The sequence below is a fragment of the Danio rerio genome, chromosome 13 (assembly GCF_049306965.1).
Source record: "Danio rerio strain Tuebingen ecotype United States chromosome 13, GRCz12tu, whole genome shotgun sequence".
NCBI classification, from domain to species: domain Eukaryota; kingdom Metazoa; phylum Chordata; class Actinopteri; order Cypriniformes; family Danionidae; genus Danio; species Danio rerio.
The window spans coordinates 53,718,760-53,737,845 of record NC_133188.1 but is presented as its reverse complement, the minus strand read 5'-3'; the positions used below and the strand labels follow the sequence as shown (position 1 = coordinate 53,737,845).

The 19,086-nt window shown below is 35.9% G+C and overlaps 1 protein-coding gene across 6 annotated transcripts in view; it reads left to right on the top strand.

Annotated features, from left to right (window-relative positions):
• The window catches only part of lyst (lysosomal trafficking regulator), a 192,206-nt gene that overhangs the window by 136,698 nt on the left and 36,422 nt on the right, over positions 1-19,086 (top strand). For all 6 annotated transcript variants that reach the window (XM_021472744.3, XM_068218743.2, XM_073920308.1 and 3 more), the window contains 12 exons: positions 3,465-3,656; positions 6,167-6,360; positions 7,180-7,389; positions 10,309-10,485; positions 10,807-10,883; positions 10,970-11,158; positions 13,202-13,347; positions 14,736-14,829; positions 14,921-14,982; positions 15,070-15,125; positions 16,430-16,582; positions 18,535-18,779. In XM_021472744.3, coding sequence (XP_021328419.1) covers positions 3,465-3,656; positions 6,167-6,360; positions 7,180-7,389; positions 10,309-10,485; positions 10,807-10,883; positions 10,970-11,158; positions 13,202-13,347; positions 14,736-14,829; positions 14,921-14,982; positions 15,070-15,125; positions 16,430-16,582; positions 18,535-18,779 — 1,795 coding nt within the window. The remainder of the gene's footprint in view (positions 1-3,464; positions 3,657-6,166; positions 6,361-7,179; positions 7,390-10,308; positions 10,486-10,806; positions 10,884-10,969; positions 11,159-13,201; positions 13,348-14,735; positions 14,830-14,920; positions 14,983-15,069; positions 15,126-16,429; positions 16,583-18,534; positions 18,780-19,086) is intronic.

Genomic DNA, 19,086 nt, shown 5'->3' with positions numbered 1-19,086 from the left:
AATGTAAGTTTGTGTGCGTAAGAGAGAGAGTGTGTTAGAAGTGTGTGTGAGAAGTCTGAACATGCAAGAGTGTGTTTGCATGCAAGCATGTATGTGCGTGTGTGCGTGTGTGTGTGTGTGTGTGTGTGTGTGTGTGTGTGTGTGTGTGTGTGTGTGTGTGTGTGTGTGTGTGTGTGTGTGTGTGTGTGTGTGTGTGTGTGTGTGTGTGTGTGTGTGTGTGTGTGTGTGTGTGTGTGTGTGTGTGTGTAAGAGAAAGAGTGTGTTTTTTTGTGTAAGGGAGAGTATGTGCGAGAGTTAGAGTGTGTGAGCTTGCGTCTGCGTGAAAGAGTGTTTTAGGAGTGTGTGTGAGGGGTCTGGGTGTGCAAGAGTGTTTGCATGCATGAGTGTGTGTGAGAGTTTGTGTGAGTGTTTCTGTGTGAGATAGAGTGTGTGTATGTGAGTGTGTGTGAGAGAGAGTTTGTGTGCGCGTGAGAGAGAGTGTGTTAGGAGTGTGAGTGAGGAGTCTGCGCATGCGAGAGTGTGTTTGCATGCATAATTGTGCGTGCGTGCGTGCGTGCGTGCGTGCGTGCGTGTGTGAGAGAGAGAGAGAGAGTTTGTGTGTGTGAGAGTGTGTGCTTGTGCATGCCAGATAGTGTGTTAGGAGTGTGTTTGAGGAGTCTGTGTGTGCGAGAGTGTGTGTATGTCTGAGAGTGTGTGTGGTTCAACACAAGTGAGCTGAGACTGATCAGTACAGTGGAGTGTGTTGTGAGTTGCAGCAGCTCTTGTTGTGTAACTCTGTTCATCATCTGAATCTCTCTCATTTACACCTGACATTAACCTCCATCTGCTGATCATCAGTTTACTGCATTCCTGAAGGAAACTGTCTCTGATTAGTCCGGGATGCATTACATTGATCAAAACCCAACACTTTAAGTGATGTTGCAGATCATTTGTGTTCTAAACGGCACGTTCTGCTGAATTCATTACAGTACGCTTTGCTGTCAGAGAATCAAATTTATCAGGGTCTTTACAAAATGATGTACTATGATTATGATAATAAATGTGCCATGATCATCAGATCATCATATTATAAGGATTTCTGAAGGATCACAAAGCATCCAGCTTTACAGAACAAATGACGTTTTAAATATAATTCCAGTAATAAAAAAACATCATTACTAAAAAACTTTTACCCCTAATATTACGGTTTTATTGTATTTTTGATCAAATAAAGCATCCTTGGCGACATCAGTACCTATTGCAAACTTTGAATGGTAGTGTTTATTTAATTACAGCATCAACTATTATATCTTAATGAGTTTTAACAGGAACGCTCCCTAAACCAGGGGTTCTCAACTGGTTTGGCCATGGGACCCACATGTTTACATGGTCATCAAGCCGCGGCCCAAATTTTTAGGAATTTTAATACAACTTTAGGAGTTATACTTTATTTGTATTCATTTGTTAACATAAACATGTAGTGACAGATACATCATAAGAAATTCACCAAGACTTACAAATAAATAATGTTTTATTGCTGTAATTTAACAAAATGGATCAAATTATAGAAATATTACAAAGTAAAAACGACAAATACTGTTAATAATAAACTGTTAACAAAACATGTTTTCTCGTTTCTAAATGTCGTCTATATATATATATATATAAATATCCATACTTTACATATTGGGGGTCGTACTTGCGCTTCGACATATTTGTTGCAATAATTAAATGAAATTTCACGTCAAACGGTAGGGTTGTCACGCACGCATTTCAAAATAAGAGTCCGGTATAAGCAAAATAAGTACAAATTTTAACTTTTGTTGTTGTTTTTTTTCCACACAATCCGCGACCCACTAAAAAAAGTGTTCCTGCGACCCACTTTTGGGTCGTGACCCACCAGTTGAGAAACACTGCCCTAAACAACACTGAAAGCTTACCAGTTCTCATAATATATACTGTTTATCTGTATTATAGCCATTTATTTTTGTATACAGTATGTTTAATTACTCATTGTCGTGTTTTATTGACATATTGGGCTTTATTTTACGGTCCATGCGCAAAACGCAGGGCGCAAATGCTTTCAGGGCGTGTCAGGACGCCTTTTTGCTAATTTAAGGACGGGAAATCAGCCTTGCGCTTCGGTGCATGGTCTAAAAGGGTTGAGTTTATTTTCTTAATAAATAAATACTTTTGTTTGTTAAGCACAAATATTCGTTTCAAAACTGTTTCTAAATTCAGTTCTAATTTCCAGCAAACGAATAAATGAGCAATAATAACAAAATGTGCTCATAAACCTGAGTTATATCCTAAAACACATGCTGTGCCCCATATGGTCTAAAACCTGACAGGTGGACAAATCTAAGCTTGTTTTTAATAAAACAAATATAAATATGGATATAATAAATAATACTGCTAATAATAATAACTTTATACAAAAGCAAATTGTTATGAATGAACTGAAAAAGCCTCCCGAGATGAAGAAGACATAAAAGCAGTGATTTTTCATATTTATGTAGGCTAGAAAATAATATGTTTTGTAATATTTTAATCCTTTATATTTATATCCTATATCTATTCTTATTATATCCTATATATATCCTTAATATTTACATTTTTCATATGTAAAGATATTTGCCTATTGCTCTCTTGTGCATATTTAGCAGTGTGTAAGCGAGGCGCAACTCTGCGCCGGAGTTTAGACCGGGTTAGTTTTGGTCTAATGAAAAATCTATTATAGTTTCTCAAAATAGCAACGTGCCAGCGGTCCGCCTCAGAACGCCTTCCTTTTTAGACCAGATGGGCGCAAAAATGAGCGCTAATGCATTTGCTATTTAAACAGCGCAGCGCAGCGCAACGCCACTCTTGCACACAAAACCACTCTTGCGCCAAGCTGAAACTACCAAAAGACTACTGCACCACGCCTTGCGCCACACTGCGCTGGGTGTATGATAGGGCCCATTGTCTTGTTTTCAAAAAGTAATATGCCACAATTCAGCCAAATATTTGCCATTAATATGCTAAATTTTCCTAAAAACAAATCAAATAATCTTCCAATGGGGTCAGCAAAATAGTCAAAAGGAAAAGCAAGGTTATTTTGCTCACCCCTTCAGTAGATTATTTGACTTGTTTTAAGGAAAAACTTACTTCGTTTTGTCTCATTTCTGAAAACTAGACAATAATTTTGCTTGTCTAGAAAAAACTTCTTAATTTAAGAATGTCTCTACATTTAGACTAGAAACTAGACTAAATATCAAAGTAAGCAAAGTTTTATTTGCTGTGTGCTGTATTTATTATATTATAACAAAAAGGATGCATGTTTAATCCTGAGTGTAAATGCTGATCAGACGACTCTAACCTCTTCTCATGTTAATATCTGCATGTGTGTGTCTTTCTGTGTGTGTGGTGGGATGATGCGAGTTAAAGCTCAGCTCTTCACGGTTTCTTTAGTCCAGTCTGCATGATGTTCTCTGTGTGTTTCTCAGGTCGTAGACGCTTCACACTGGCCCAGTCGGACTCTCTGCTGACCCGCATGCGTTCTGTAGCCAGTGATGAGCTGACACAGATGATGCAGCGCAGGATGAGTCAAGAAAACCCCATCAGAGCCAGCGAGACCGAGCTCATCCAGAGAATGCAGAGACTGGTGGTTCTGGCTGTCAACAGACTCATTTATCAAGGTATAGGAAATCTGCCACAACATTACCATCAGGGTGCCAATTATAAGGGGGGTTTGGGGGGTCAAATTAACAAAGAACGTCAAAACAAGATGTATGGGTGGGTCAGCCCTTTAGTGAGAAATAATTTTCCCTGATCTGTATCTTACATAATAATATTATTAATGAAAATAATAGATAACTGCTGGGATGAGAATCAGCAACTCCATAGTGCTCAATCGGAAAAAGGGGGCTTGGAGGTTGGAGGAAAGTCCTTATCCCAGGTGGAGTTCAAGTATCTTGAGGTTTTTGTTTACGAGTGAGGAATGGATGGAGCAGGAGGTTGACAGACGGATTGGTGCAGCAGTAATGCGGTCGATGTACTGGTCTGTTGAGGTAAAGAAGGAGCTGAGCTGAAATGCAGAGCTCTCGATTTACTGGTCAATCTACATTCCTACTCTCACCTATGGTCCTGAGCTTTGGGTCATCACCGAAAGGACAAGATCTCTGATACAAGCAGCAGAAATAAGTCTCCTTCACAGGGTGGCAGGCAGCCTTTATGTATAGAGTGAGGAGCTCTGACACCCGGGAGGAGCTCGGAGTAAAGCAGCTGCTCCTCCACATCCAGAGAAGTCAGCTGAGGTGGCTCGGCATCTGTTAGATGCCTACCTAGCGGGCATGTCCCACTGACAGGAGGCCTCGGGGAAGGCCCAGAACACTGGTGGGAACACTGTCTCTCAGCTGGCCTGGGAACGCCTCGGGATCCCTCCAGAGGAGCTTGAGGAAGTGTTTGGGTAGAGGGAAGTTTGTGGTTCCCTCCTAAGACTGCTGCCCCTCAACCCGGCCCCAGAAAAGTGGATGAAAATGACATGAATGAATAGCCGATGACATAATTGTAGATTTGACCACCCCTACAATGATTCATAACATTGTCAATGCATAATCACGCCAATCAGCCTATGTGGGAATAAACCATTCACAGTCTGAAACCGACAGATGTAGAGCGCCGATGGAAAATATTCACAAGACACTTTTCTTGTAAAATAGATGTTTGTTTCTGCACAGAGCTGAAAAGTAAAGTCAAGTGAGATAGATAATATAGTTTGATCCACAGTGTGCTCTGACAAAGCTAATCAGATGTTATTGTAGATCAGAATACACTATATATCCCTCAATACATAAATACACTTTATTATTAAAGGAACTTCATTCACTGAAGCATGTTTTACACAATCTAACATTACAGAATAGTTGACCCTCCCGATTGTTATTGTATAATTCACACCCTTATTATCAACCACATTAATACAGCCTACTATAATATCATGGTACTACCATGTTACACACTGGCTTTTCTGGTTTCTACTCCTAATTTCTTTTTAAATCAAGAAGCTTTTTCTAGACAATAAGATAAGTTGTCTTGTTTTCAGAAATAATAAGAAAATAGTTCCTTTAATACAAGCTAAATAATCTGCCAATGCATTTATTTCAAAGCAAACAAGATTATTTTGCTCACCCCATTGGCAGATTCTTTTGCTTAATATTTCTTAAAACAAGACAAAAATTTTTATTACTTGTCTGGAAAATGCATCTTGATTTAATAATGTTTTAGATATTTGGACTAGAGCAAGGCTGTCATTTTTCAGTTTTTGTGTATAAATTGTCTTATGAGTAAATACAACAATATTCACCAAGTTAAATATAGTATTTACATTAATAACCATGAAATGAAATGCATTTTGTAACTTTAAATAAACTTAATTTTAACTGAAATAATTGAAAATACATAGAAAACTTTAAGAAAATGTAAATATTTAGGAAAATGACATAATTCTCAATTTTATTTAGTTTATTTTTTCAGCTTATGTGCTAAAAAGGGTGAAAATACTATTAGTTTTACCATTTAAAAAATAAATAAATGACAAAAATGATGTGCAAAATTACATATAGTTTCAAATATTTCTCAAATGATATTTAACAGAGCAAGGACATTTTTCCGCAATATTTCCAATTATATTTTTTCTCCTTGACAGCAGTTTATAAATTTTTTTTTTTGTAATTTGATAACTTTTTAAAATAATTTTCAGGTCAATATTATTCTTAGATTTAATTTAATTATTATTATTTTTCTGGATTAGCTGGAGAACAAACCGCTGTTGTTCAATAACTTGCCCAGTTCATCTAATTATGCTAATTAAACCTTTAAATGTCATTTAAATACTAGAATCTTGCTGAACTATTTGTACACTTTTATATACTGTCTTTATGGCAAAGATTAAAAATAATGAGGAACTGTTTAAAAAACTGTTGAAAAATCTTCTCTCTGTTAAAAATCACTCTAGAATTATTTGAAAAGAAATTAAATCACATATAGTAGGGCAGATAATTTTGACTATAAACCATAAATTTAACTGAAGAATGTTAAATACTGCCTTGAGATTTTACACAAATTCACATGACTTGAAGATGAAACATCCGTACTATTCCAAGAAGCACTAACATCTCCATCTTAATGCTGCGGTTTTATTTTCCAGACATCAGCCATGATTTCTTTGACCTGCTGAACTTCCCTGAGTCTCCTGATCACTCGATGTCCATGCCAACAGCAGGAGATCAGACATCTGATGAGAACGGCTCCACTCCGTCTACCCCGATCCCAGCCGGAAACATCAAGAGCTTCCGGAAGGACATTCTCAGACTGATGATGGAGGGCATAAAGATCGGCCTGGTTAGTCACTCTTATTTGTCAGTGTTTAGGCATGGGCTGGTATAGGATAATCATGGATAAACATATCATGGTATTGTGATCACTGCTATTTAATATAGTCTTTTTTTAAATGTCTGGGTAAAAACAACAACTTTCATCCATCAATGACCACAAAGTATATTTTATTTTAAGAAACATGTCAGATATTTTGGAGCAGTAAACATGTCAGGCTAAATAATTAAAATAATTATTGACTTCTGCTGTCTTGATTAGCGTCAAAAGCACGGGTTTCTTTACAGCTTGTAAAGGCATTTTTGCAGATGATTGGGATCTGTCTTTTCTTTGGACACTGCACTGTTCGATCCAGAGCAGGCTTGGATGTTGGTGGATAAGCCATTTGTTACTTGGTTGTTTGCTGAATCGTGAGCTGACCGGTAGCTTTAGGTTTGAAGGCTCCTTTTGTGCTGGAGATACTGCTGCCCTAAAAAACCTAAAGAAATTTGTCATAAAATACACATAAAAAACCCAGACTGTTGCCAAACAACTGTTTAAACCTCTTGTAAAAGTGATTTTTGTATAATAGGTCCCCTTTAACCAATCAAAAATTAAACTGAATGATCATATCATGTTTTTTAATGTGAAGTTTTGTCATTTGTATCTATTTTGTATGATTCTTATTAAAATATGAAGTTGTTATTGAAGTTATTATTATGTGATATGTTTTATCTATATTGATCTCGCCATGAAATAGCCATGAGTTGCCAATATATAAATAAACAAGCAAGCAAAGAAACAAACAGCAGTGCATTGATGCGTCTATATGCTGGTGTGTTTTCTCAGGGCAACACTGGTCGTGGCGGCGCTCCTCGTCAGCAGTGGCGGCGAATCCTCTGGTCCTGCCGAGACACGTTCAGAGTGCAGATCGGCCGCATGCTGGTGCACACCCTCAGTCCTGAACTTCCTCTGGAGGACAGGAAGGAGGCGCTAGAGTTCGTCCATGAGCAGAACTACTCAGAGATCCTCAGAGAAAGCCTCAGCCCTGGCCTCGAGGTCAGACACACACACACACACACACACACACAAATGGCTTTTTTGTTTTTACACGCTGAGCGGAGACACCGTGACATTTTGCTTTGCTTATTTGCTGACACTTATCAGATTTGTGTTTCCAATCAAAGGACAGCATACATGCACGCTTCCTCTGTTGGGAGGAAGACGACTGTGACATTTCGCTGGGCTTGTTTTGCCTCTGTAAATAAAGCAGAGAAGCATCTTGACGATACTGTTTCCATAGCAGCAGTGCTCTCTGTTTCACTGCTGCTCTCTCCATTATACTCCACGCTGACAATAAAAAGATCATTAACCCTCAGAGACGCACTGTAGAGACGTGTGCACTAAACAATCCGCTGCTAATTCTCAGTAAATGTGGATAAACACTGCCTGAAACACCGTTTCAGAGGGAAAAGAGAACATTAATTGACTCCTCTTGCAGTTTGTTGAAATGGCAGCGCTTTCGGAACAAAAACTCTTCCTTAAAGTATTTGACATCTAATTTCATTTATTACATTTTATTTCTGCATGTTTTGGGATAGTTTCCCAGTACTGGATTGCAGCTAGAAGGGCATCCGCTGTGTAAAACATATGCCGGCAGTTCATTTCTCTGTGGCGAGCCCTGATAAATAAAGGGACTAAGGCGAAGGAAAATAAATGAGTGAGTGAATTGGGATAGGATTTTTTTTTCAGAAATGCAGTGCTGGATATTAAGGCTGACTTTCATTCATTCATTCATTAATTTTCGGCTTAGTCCCTGAATGAACCGCCAACTTATCCGGCATATGTTTACGCAGCGGATGCCCTTCCAGCCACAACCCATCACTGGGAAATCCTAACACACTCATTCACACACACACATACACTATGGACAATTTAGACTACCCAATTCACCTGTACCGCATGTCTTCGGACTGAGGGGAAACCGGAGCACCCGGAGGAAACCCACGCGAATGCAGGGAGACTATGCAAACTCCACACAGCAATGCCAACTGACCCAGCCGAGGCTCAAACCAGCAACCTTCTTGTTGTGAGGTGACAGCACTACCTACTGCGTCACTGCGTTGCCCTGATATAGAACATATACAGTGAATTTTGCAGAGAATTATCGCATTGTCAGTTTTTCCAATATCGTGCAGCCCTAACTGTACTGGATTTCTTTCTGTATCTGCAAACGTAAAAGAATTTGCAGTGATTTTCAAAATTCCTAAATGCAAATGTTTACTTGATGAAGTTTTTTATTACCAATCTCTCTTTTTTGTTATTGTTTTTTGATCACAACTACAATATGCTTTGTCAAAAAAAAAAAAAGATTCAGATCATCAGGATTTTTTCTGGCCCAATATAAGGAATCCGTATCCTGAAAATTAAACATTTGCTACAGGAAACAAACATGTTTTGTATAATTCTTGTAATCTTACCAAGTAAAACATTATCGAGATATAAGTATCTAGGAGTGCACATAGATAAGTCTCTTACATGGGACACAAATTGGATCTGTGAAGCTCTGCAGAGGAGAAATGGTCGTGCCCAGCTGAGCCTGCTTTCTCTCAAGGTTTTTTAATTCTCCACTTTCGCCAATTGGTGATGTTTGTTATTCCGCTGTGGTTCGGGATCTGTAGAGCTGCGCATCGATGGATTTGCTCTTCAGTGTTTGAACTCTCAGTAGTGATTACCACACTGAACTGAATTAAACTGAACTTCTACACTGAAAACTGAACTACACTGTTTCAATTTACTATAATCTTCTATGTGAAGCTGCTTTGACACAATCTACATTGTAAAAGCACTACAGAAAGAAAGCTGAATTGAATTGAAAAACTCCATCAACGGCTTTATTTTTTTGCTTAGATTATGGTTTTATGGTGTTGATAAGAATTGTTTTTATCTTTTTTATCAGTCTGTATTTGAGAGTGTCATCAGGTATGGTTTATCCTCATGGTGTGGAAATCCTTCTGCAAATTTGAAATCAAAACTTATAGGACTAACAACCTTAAGCAGCACTCAGACTCTGTACAAGCTTTGAACTTTGAATGAAGCGAAAAGCTTTCTGAGCGATCTTTCTCATGTACTCTTCCCATGTTATAATCTCTTACTCTCCGGTAGAAGATACAGAATCCCTCGATGCAAGCGGAATAGGCTCAAAGACTCAGTGTCAATCAGAACACTAATCAGTAATGCCAAAGTCTCTTTAAGGCAAGTCATTTCACTCGGCGGCCATCTTTGAAACACCTCTCGGGCAGTATGCTTGGGCATTCTGTTTGAATGAGAAAACATCAAATTCTCCAAAACTGCTTGCCAACCTTACGATTAAATTCCATATTACAAATAACCAATAAAATTAAACAACGACTGTCTATTTAGGTTCATTTCTAAATATTCGTATCGCTCAAAATTTGCAGAAAGTCACGTCTGGTGTGAGCCCCTCTCCCGGAGAGTTGTTTTTCTAAAGCATTCTGGTGCTCTGATTGGCTCCTGTATTAGAAGGCAGACTTTATTCGCCATATAGCGATCACTGATTGGCTCCTGTACTAGAAGGCGGGGCTTCATTCACCATATTGAATGTTACACTTTTCCCCATTCAAAAATATACGAGTGACGTGTTTGTGCATGTTTTTAATTCTGTTCTCTATCAGGCTATGCTGAAATACTCATGAGTCCACAAAAAATAAAGACAAAGTATAAAAACAAAAATTTTATTTAAATAGGTTAACATTAAATGTAATGAAATACATGAGCAGTGCTTGAGCATCAGTTGAGGACTGTCGATATCCGTGACTGTCTGCAAAATTTAATGTAGGTGACCGTCTCGTAATTCTCTATGCAGGAAAACCCCTGCCTATTATAATAGCACGTATTACAATTCCTCAGGGGAAAGCTTCTGCTAATGATTGGTGTTTGTGTTGTGTTTGTTAATAGCATGGGCCCAAGCTGGCTCTGTATCTGTACGAGCTGCTGCACGATCACAAAGACGCCCTGAGTAGAGAAGAGCAGGCGGCAGGAAACACCTTCATGACGGCTCTGAAACTCTGCGGACACCGCTGCATCCCACCCAGCGCTCCAGCCAAACCTGACCTCCTGAAAGCCATCAAAGAGGTGCCAGATCCAAACACACACCACCACCAGCTTTTTAACATTAGCCCTGTTTGAATCTGCCACTATGCTGACACACAGGCATTTGTAGCTCCGCCCTCTTTTGAAAAAGAGCACAATCTCATTTGCATTTAAAGCGACAGTCACCAAAACACCACAATTAGGATCAAAGCCCAAAAGGGTCAGTTTCAGAGAGTTGGACAAGATTATTTGTGTGGTATTTTGAGCTGAAACTGCTCACACACACACACACACTCTCTAGATATCTTGTCATAATACAGTCCCCTTTAATGTTCAACTAAAGCTGTTGTACTCTTCTTAAAGGAGCAACTGAAGTATGAATCAGAGGCAAGAACCAGCAAAGGAGCCTGGGAAAAGAAGCTGTCCAACACACAGAGGAGGTGAGCAGACTGTCAGAATGAAACCCAAACATGCACACACACACACACTGGGTTATTTTCCTGAGCTCTCCTGTTCTGTGCTTCAGCCTGTTGCAGAGGCTGGACGGCAAGTCGAAGGACATCTCAAAGATTGCGGCGGACATCACTCAGAACGTGTCTCTCAGGCAGGGCATGGAGAGGAAGAAGGTCATGCAGCACATCAGAGGCCTGTATAAGACTGACCTGAGCGCTAGTAGACACTGGCAGGAGCTCGTCCAGCAGCTCACACACGACCGGTCAGTACAGCTTACAGCAGCACTATGGACTCTTTACATTTGTGTGGGTGGTTTTTTTAGAAGTCGTCATAGTTGGTCAACTTAAAGCGCAGTGAATTGGAGACACAATTGGAGTACAATCCTACTAGCTGAAATAATGACAGAAAAACTCCACGATGGTGTTATCAAGAATTTTAAAACAAGGAAAAAGAAAACGGCAGCCAGAAGAGAGAATAATGTCACAGCCTGTAGTAAAGGAGGGTTCGGGTGGTTTGAAACCCCTGACAAAGGTCCAGAATTTGTCTCATACATGAGCTCATTTGCCCTATTTTGACTGCTATTTCATCTTCATTAGTGAAAATAACTCATCAATAAAGGCTTTAAGACCAAGTGGGATCCTCTGTTGGCTGTCGTGACTTCAGCTAATCGGTTTTGGCCAATGCTAACAATTATTTTTCATGAGTACAACATCCAGCTGCTTGAAAACACATAATCTGACATAATTGAAGTCATCTTTCACTACTGTAATGTTTTTAAATAGAGAAAACATTTAACAAGTAACTTTTATTGTAAATCTTGGATCTTGTTGTTCTTGAAACAAAAAAACAAACAAAAAATTGACCAATAAAATATGTGAAACACCAAAACTGGCCCGTATTAAAATGAATTTGAAGACGATTATGGCTTTTGTTGTTATCCATGAATATTCAATGTACTTTTTTACAGCAGAGGCTAGAAAAATTGTGAAGCTCGACATTATTATTATTATTATCATTATTATTATTGTTATTATTATTATTGTTACTATTTTTATTATTATTGTTATTATTATTATTATTATTATTGTTATTATTGTTATTATTATTATTGTTGTTATTATGATGATTATTATTATTATTATTATTATTATTGTTATTATTATTATTATTGTTACTATTTTTATTATTATTGTTATTATTATTATTATTATTGTTATTATTATTATTATTATTGTTACTATTTTTATTATTATTGTTATTGTTATTATTATTATTGTTATTATTGTTATTATTATTATTATTGTTGTTATTATGATTATTATTATTATTATTATTATTATTATTATTTTGAGTTAGATTTTTTTATCATTCAAATGGCCAAATTCAGACTGAAGAAAAGTTGAATGTACTGGCCAGTTTGTTATTTACCCCAATAAATGACAATAGGTTTTCAATAAGCCACAATTTTTAATTTAAAACATTTAACAGATTCTTATTTTTTGTTTTGATATATGATGTAATTCATTTGTATTTTAAAATCCTTTCATTTTAAAGTAATTTTAAATTCCATATGTCTTTATTGTAAATCTTTAGGAAAAGTGTTGGTACATTAAAAGGTGTGGTTACGATGACCATCCGACAAGGTATTTAAACAGAAAAGTGCTTAATGTCATTAAAATGCAGCATTTAAATCTCATAATTAAATAGAAACAAGGCGTATAACTGCAAAAAGGTCCTGTGTCTGATTTTCTGTGCTGTCCACTTAGACACGGCATTACAAACACCTCACACAACCGGTAATTTATTATTATTATTATTATTTTGTAATTTTAATGCAAAAATTATATAATACGTATGTAAATACAGATAAATGTTCATATGTTTTAAAAAAAAAAAATCAAATATCAAAATATCAAAAACTTTCAAGTGTTCAAGATGCAGATGACCATTAAACGCATCATAAGAGTGTTGTGAAAAGGGTGCATTAGACTTCTGCTTCTGAATTTCAGACATCTGGGTTCAAGGCCTGGACACTACTTAAAAACTACCACAGACCCTTGAAAGTGCATGAATTAAATTTGAAATGAAATTCGTTTATGATGTTATTTTAACAATTGTATTTATTGTGTTGTGTTGTATTTCAGTTAGCTCGTCAGCAACTGTTAGTTTTAGTTTTTCATTATTGTGAATTTTTTAATTTATTTTTTCTGTTAGCGAAAATTATTTTGATCAATAGTTTTAGTTTTTTTCAGTTAATAAAGTTTCTTGCAAACCCATCTGATGTGCTGTCTTTCTCACTGAACAGGGCGGTGTGGTACGATCAGTCCTCTTATCCCACTTCCTGGCAGCTGGACCCCACCGAGGGCCCGAACCGAGAGCGGAGACGCCTCCAGCGCTGCTACCTGACCATCCCCAACAAATATCTGCTCAAAGACCGTCGCAAACTAGACGGTGCGTATCTGCCACTCTGAATGAGCTGAAAAATAACAACACATTTTTATAGCAGCAGCAGCAGCTCATTTTATTCTGCTTTTCTAGATTAACTGGATTTTTTTTTTTTTTTTTTTTTTTTTGTATTTCTATGCTGCAGTGTTTGTTTGGTTTGGTTTTGCTTTGTCTTATTGTTTTGTTTTGTTTTTTGTTTGTTTGTTTTTTTTTTGTTATGTTTTTGTTTGGTTTGGTTTTGTCCTCGTTTTGTTTTTTGTTTTTATTTGTAAATAAGAAGGAGTAGAAAATCAAGCAAACAATTAGAAACTTAAGTGGTGTCCCATTTCATAGGAGTAAATTTTGAAGCCCTTCCCCTTCACGCTCGGTTTTAAGGACCATGGGGAGGGGATATGGGTACAAAAATAGAATTAGGATTGAGCCTAAATAAATGTGCAGTAATTAAAGTTAATAAATAAATTACCCAATAATGTGCAGTATAATAATGAGCTAATATAAAAGTAAAATCTACAAATATGTAGATTTGAAAGTAAATAATTGAAGTCAGAATTATTCGCCCCCTTTGAATTTTTTTTTTCTTTTTTAAATATTTCCCAAATTATGTTTAATAGAGCAGGGAAATTTTCACAGTATGTCTGATAATATTTTTTCCTCTGGGGAAAGTCTTATTTGTTTGATTTCTGCTAGAATAAAAGCAGTTTTTTAATTTTTTTAAAATCATTTTAGGGATAAAATTATTAGCCCCTTTAAGCTAACTTTTTTTTCGATAGTCTACAGAACAAACCATTATTATACAATAACTTGCCCAATTACCCTAACCTGCCTAGTTAACCTAATTAACCTAGTTAAGCCTTTAAATGTCACTTTAAGCTGTATAGAAGTGTCTTGAAGAATATCCAGTAAAATATTATTTACTGTCATCATGGCAAAGATAAAATAAATCAGCTATTATAAATGAGTTATTAAAACTATTATGTTCAGAAATGTGTTGAAAAAATCTGCTCTCCATTAAACAGAAATTGGGGAAAAAAAATAAACAGAGGTGCTAATAATTCAACTGTAAATTAATAGAAAAGTAAGGTTACAAAAAGGAAAGTGTGTAAATAGGCAAGTAAATAATCAACTTGAATAAATTACACTTTTTCATAATTGTAATTTTTTTTTTTTTTTTGAGATGACCAGATAAGAAGAAAGAATAATATAATGACATGAAATACATTGACTTATCACAATAGTATATGACTATGTAAATCACACAGTAACTTGATTTTCTGATACCATCACTTTACCATGGTTCCCCTTTAGGTGATTTGTCAAAATGAAGAAACGTTGATTAGGTGTAATTAATGCTTCTTGATTGCAATGAGCTTTTGATTGTGATTTTATTTTGACAGATTCCATTAAGGCTCCTCTGGCCTTCCTGTTTGAGGACAAGACTCACTCCTCTTCATCTATAGTGAAGGATAAAGCCACCAGTGAGCCCATCAGGTGCTCACAAAACATTATTCAAAGTACAGAAACAATATCAGATATGTCTAACTTCTGGAATTAATCAAAAACATATCTTCTATTTACTTAGGTTCACAAGAAGGTGCGTAAGTGTGGCTCCCTCCAGAGAGACAGCAGGGGAGCTCTTACTGGGTAAGATGGAAAAACCAAAGTCTGAACCCGACTCTTGTGTTGTCTTCGTGACCAATAACCTGATCTGTTTTGGTTATGGCTCTGCAGGAAAATCTGGGATGTATTTTGTGGAGGAAAATGTTCCTGAGACTCACGATAACCAGGTAATTTCTTTGAGTTTGGTTATGACAGCCTCATCTATTGTGTTATAACCAGAATATATTTATAATATGCTATTATATATATTACTTTGATATTCTGATATATAATAATATCAGGGTGTCTGCTGGGTCTTAAAACGTCTTAAATTTCAAAAACTATTTTTTTAGGCCTTAAAAAGTCTTAAATTGACTGAAATATTGTGTTGTAGGTCTTATATCATTTTAAACGGGTCAGCCCGATTGAGTAGCTTTACTTGGAAAAAGCTAAATTATGACATATGTCCAACCACCACCAATGCATCTTAATAAAATCTTACTTTTTATATTTGTATATATTATTTATTACAATTGACAACAGCAGTTAGACATTTTTACAGAAAATTCCCCTTTAAATTGCATATTCAGTGGAGGAAAACTAAAAATCATTATATTATTCCTAATACTGCGTCATTTTTAGTGTTAAATACGTCTAAAATTTCATTCTTAACGGTCTTAAAAGGGTCTTGGAAAATCTTCAATTTGACTTGATGAAACCTGCAGAAACCGTGAATTTGCTTTTTGGGTGTAGATTACAGACTTTCGCAAATTGATTTTAAGACCTGAAGGAAGTTCAGAAGTGTGTAACAAAGAGTAAAAACTTTAGAAAATATGATTGATTTCTTTTGGGTTATTAACTAATGTTTGATTCAATTCCCTTATCTGAGAAATGATACAGGGGGTAATTTGACGTTTCAGCTGATGAGCTAAGAGCCGACTTGATTTGTCACCATATTCATAGTAGAGACCCTGTGCTTTATTGATGGATTGATTGATTGATACTGTATTTTGTTATCAAGTACAAATTAAAACTCAAAACTAACCATGTTGATGTTGTTAGCTCGCATTCCTTTGCGCTGAACAATTCATCTGTGCACGTCATTAAGACAAATAAAGTAGTTTGACGTTGTCATTTATAATAGAAATCTGACAATGCACTTCCTGTTTGTTTTCAGTTAAACTCTCAGATTAGATCTTTCTGAGGTAGTAGGCGTGGCTAACATACTTAACCACGCCCCTCCAGCTGTCAGTTTTGGCAACAAACAGAAATGGTGATCGGGAGACGTCTGTTCGGTTGTAATAACTTTCTGAATGAAACACCTACTTAACTACATCCAATCAGTTCGCTGTAGAAAAAAGCCACGCCCACTGTTTTCTCATCTAATATTCAGTTTAAATAATAAATAAAAAAAATGGATGCAGCTTCCGCTTCATGTGGACTTTAAGAATCATTAAACTGTAAATCGGTAATAATGTGTTTTTCCCCTCAGAGTCCTCATGGAGAGACGGAGCCGGCCTCTTTCTCCTGGACGTATGAGGAGATAAAGGAGGTTCACAAGCGCTGGTGGCAGCTCAGAGACAACGCCATGGAGATCTTCCTGACCAATGGAAGGACACTGCTGCTGGCCTTTGACAACACAAAGGTAAAAACAGCGCATGAGCTTCAGCTGTGGAGCCACACTGGGCTTGTGGGTTTTCTGCTGATCAGAAAGCCCACACAAAATCAACACAAAACCTATGAAAATGTCTTTAAATACAGTTGAAGTCAAAATGTGTCGCCCTCCTGTAATGTTTTTATTTATTTATTTATTTTTATATTTTCCAATTTATGTTTAACAGATTTAGAAATTTTTCAGTGTTTCCTGTCATATTTTTTCTTCTGGAGAAAGTCTTATTTGTTTTATTCCGGCTAGAATTAAAGCAGTTTTAATATTAAAATATTTTAAGGTCAATATTATTTGTCCCCTTTAGCAATATTTTTTTTAATTGTCTTTGAAAAAAACACTGTTGTCTAGTTATTTGCCTAATCAACCTAGTTACGCCTTTAAATGTCACTTCAAGCTGAATACTAGAATCTTGAGGAATATCTAGTCAAATATTATTTACTGTCACCATGACAGAAATAAAAGAAAACTTTATAACTACACACTATGAACCATTTATTAAGCATTAGCAAATAGGGAATTAATTATCTGTTAAGCATTAACTCTACATTAATAAATGTTAGTAAGCGGTTTATAACTGCTGTATTCTTGACTTATAACCACATTTATAATGTGCTTAATAATTGTTCAATCATACTTTGTTAATGATTTATTTTTCTTTACTAAATTAAGTATTGCATTATTTACAAACCAGTTATTTAAGCATCGTTAGTTTTTTTAAATCATTCAGAATGAGTTAGTAAATGATTTATAAACTATTCAAATTAACGTTTATATCTCTTATTATTCAGGCATATACTAATAGTTAATTTGTATGTTAAGAAATGCTTTATTAACTCAACTTGATCTAGTTTTGTGACCTAATCTAAAGTGAGGACTATTCATGCTTTTTAAATCCCTTATAAATGACAATTAAAGGCTCAGTTAAATTCTAAACAGGGAAAAATGACATAAATGACTTTATTCAATCCTATTCGTTTAAAGATATGCAAATGAAACTGTACTTCAAATGAAAAATAAATCTTTGCAAACTTTTCTGAAATAAAATTACTGTACAGTTTAAACATTGCTCCTTATTGTATTGTTAAATGATTATATTGATGTTGTTTAATCCAGTTTTATGTTGTATTTTGACACCTGTTATTGGCAATGTTTGAACTTTACAGTAATTTTATTTTTTAGATAAGATTGCAAATATTATTGTTAATTTGATACTGAGCCTTTAATTGTCATTTATAAGGGATTTATAAAGCATCAATAGTCCTCACTTTAGATTAGGTCACAAAACTGCATGAAGTTGAGTTAATAAAGTATTCATTAACATATATAGTAACCATTAATATATGCCTGAATAATATGATATATAAGCGTTGATTTCAATAGTTTATTAATCATTTACTAACTCATTCTGAAAAATCTTAATAACCACCAACTACTCTTGAATACAAATGGTTTGTAAAAATTGCAATACTTCATTTAGTAATGAAAAATAAATCATTAGCAAAGTATGAAAATACTATTATTAAGGACATTATAAGTGTGGCTGGAAGTCAAGAGTACAGCATTTGTAGCTGCAGTTATAAACTGCTTATTATTAATGTAGTTAAAACCCAACAGATAATGGATTCACTAGAAGCTAATGCGTAGTAAATGATTGATAGTGTGTAGTTATTATAAAGTGTTCCCAAATTTTCTCTCAGGAAATATTTTTTAAAAAGAATAAAACATTCCAAAGAAATGTTGTCTTCAGCTATTTATTTTTATTTTATATTTGATGTATGTTTTTATCTCCTGCACTCTCTAAAGCATTACACATAAATCTGCAGATTTTATAATCATTTTTTGTTACAAAATTCTGCACAGAAATAGCAAAATAAAAAAGTCCCAGGATTTGGTACATTTATAAATGAAAAAAAAATCTTCCCTTTTAGTTTCGTGATGACGTCTACCACAACATCCTGACCTCAGATCTGCCCAACCTGCTGGAGTATGGAAACATCAGCGCCCTCACGCACCTCTGGAGCTCAGGACAGATCACCAACTTTGAGTACCTGACGCATCTCAACAAGCACGCGGGACGCTCCTTCAATGACCTCATGCAGTATCCCGTCTTCCCCTTCATCCTCAAAGATTACACCAATGAGACGCTCGACCTGCAGGAGGCCTCTATTTACAGGTCACCCAATCAGCATGATTCCTGATGAGTTTTAAAACAGCCTGATGTGTCAGATGGTTGCTTTAAAGAGACAGTTCACCCAAAATGGACAGTTCTGTCATCATTTCTTCATCCTGTTTGAGTTTCTTTCTTCTGTTCAACACAAAGGAAGAGATATAAAGAATGCTGGAATGCCTACTATGGGCTGCTTTTATCCAACATTCTTCAAGATTGCAAGCACTTGAGTGTGGTTAAATGGAGAGGAAATGTTCATTTTTGGGTGAATTATATTTTACATGCATACTAATAAATAATAGTAACTTTGTTG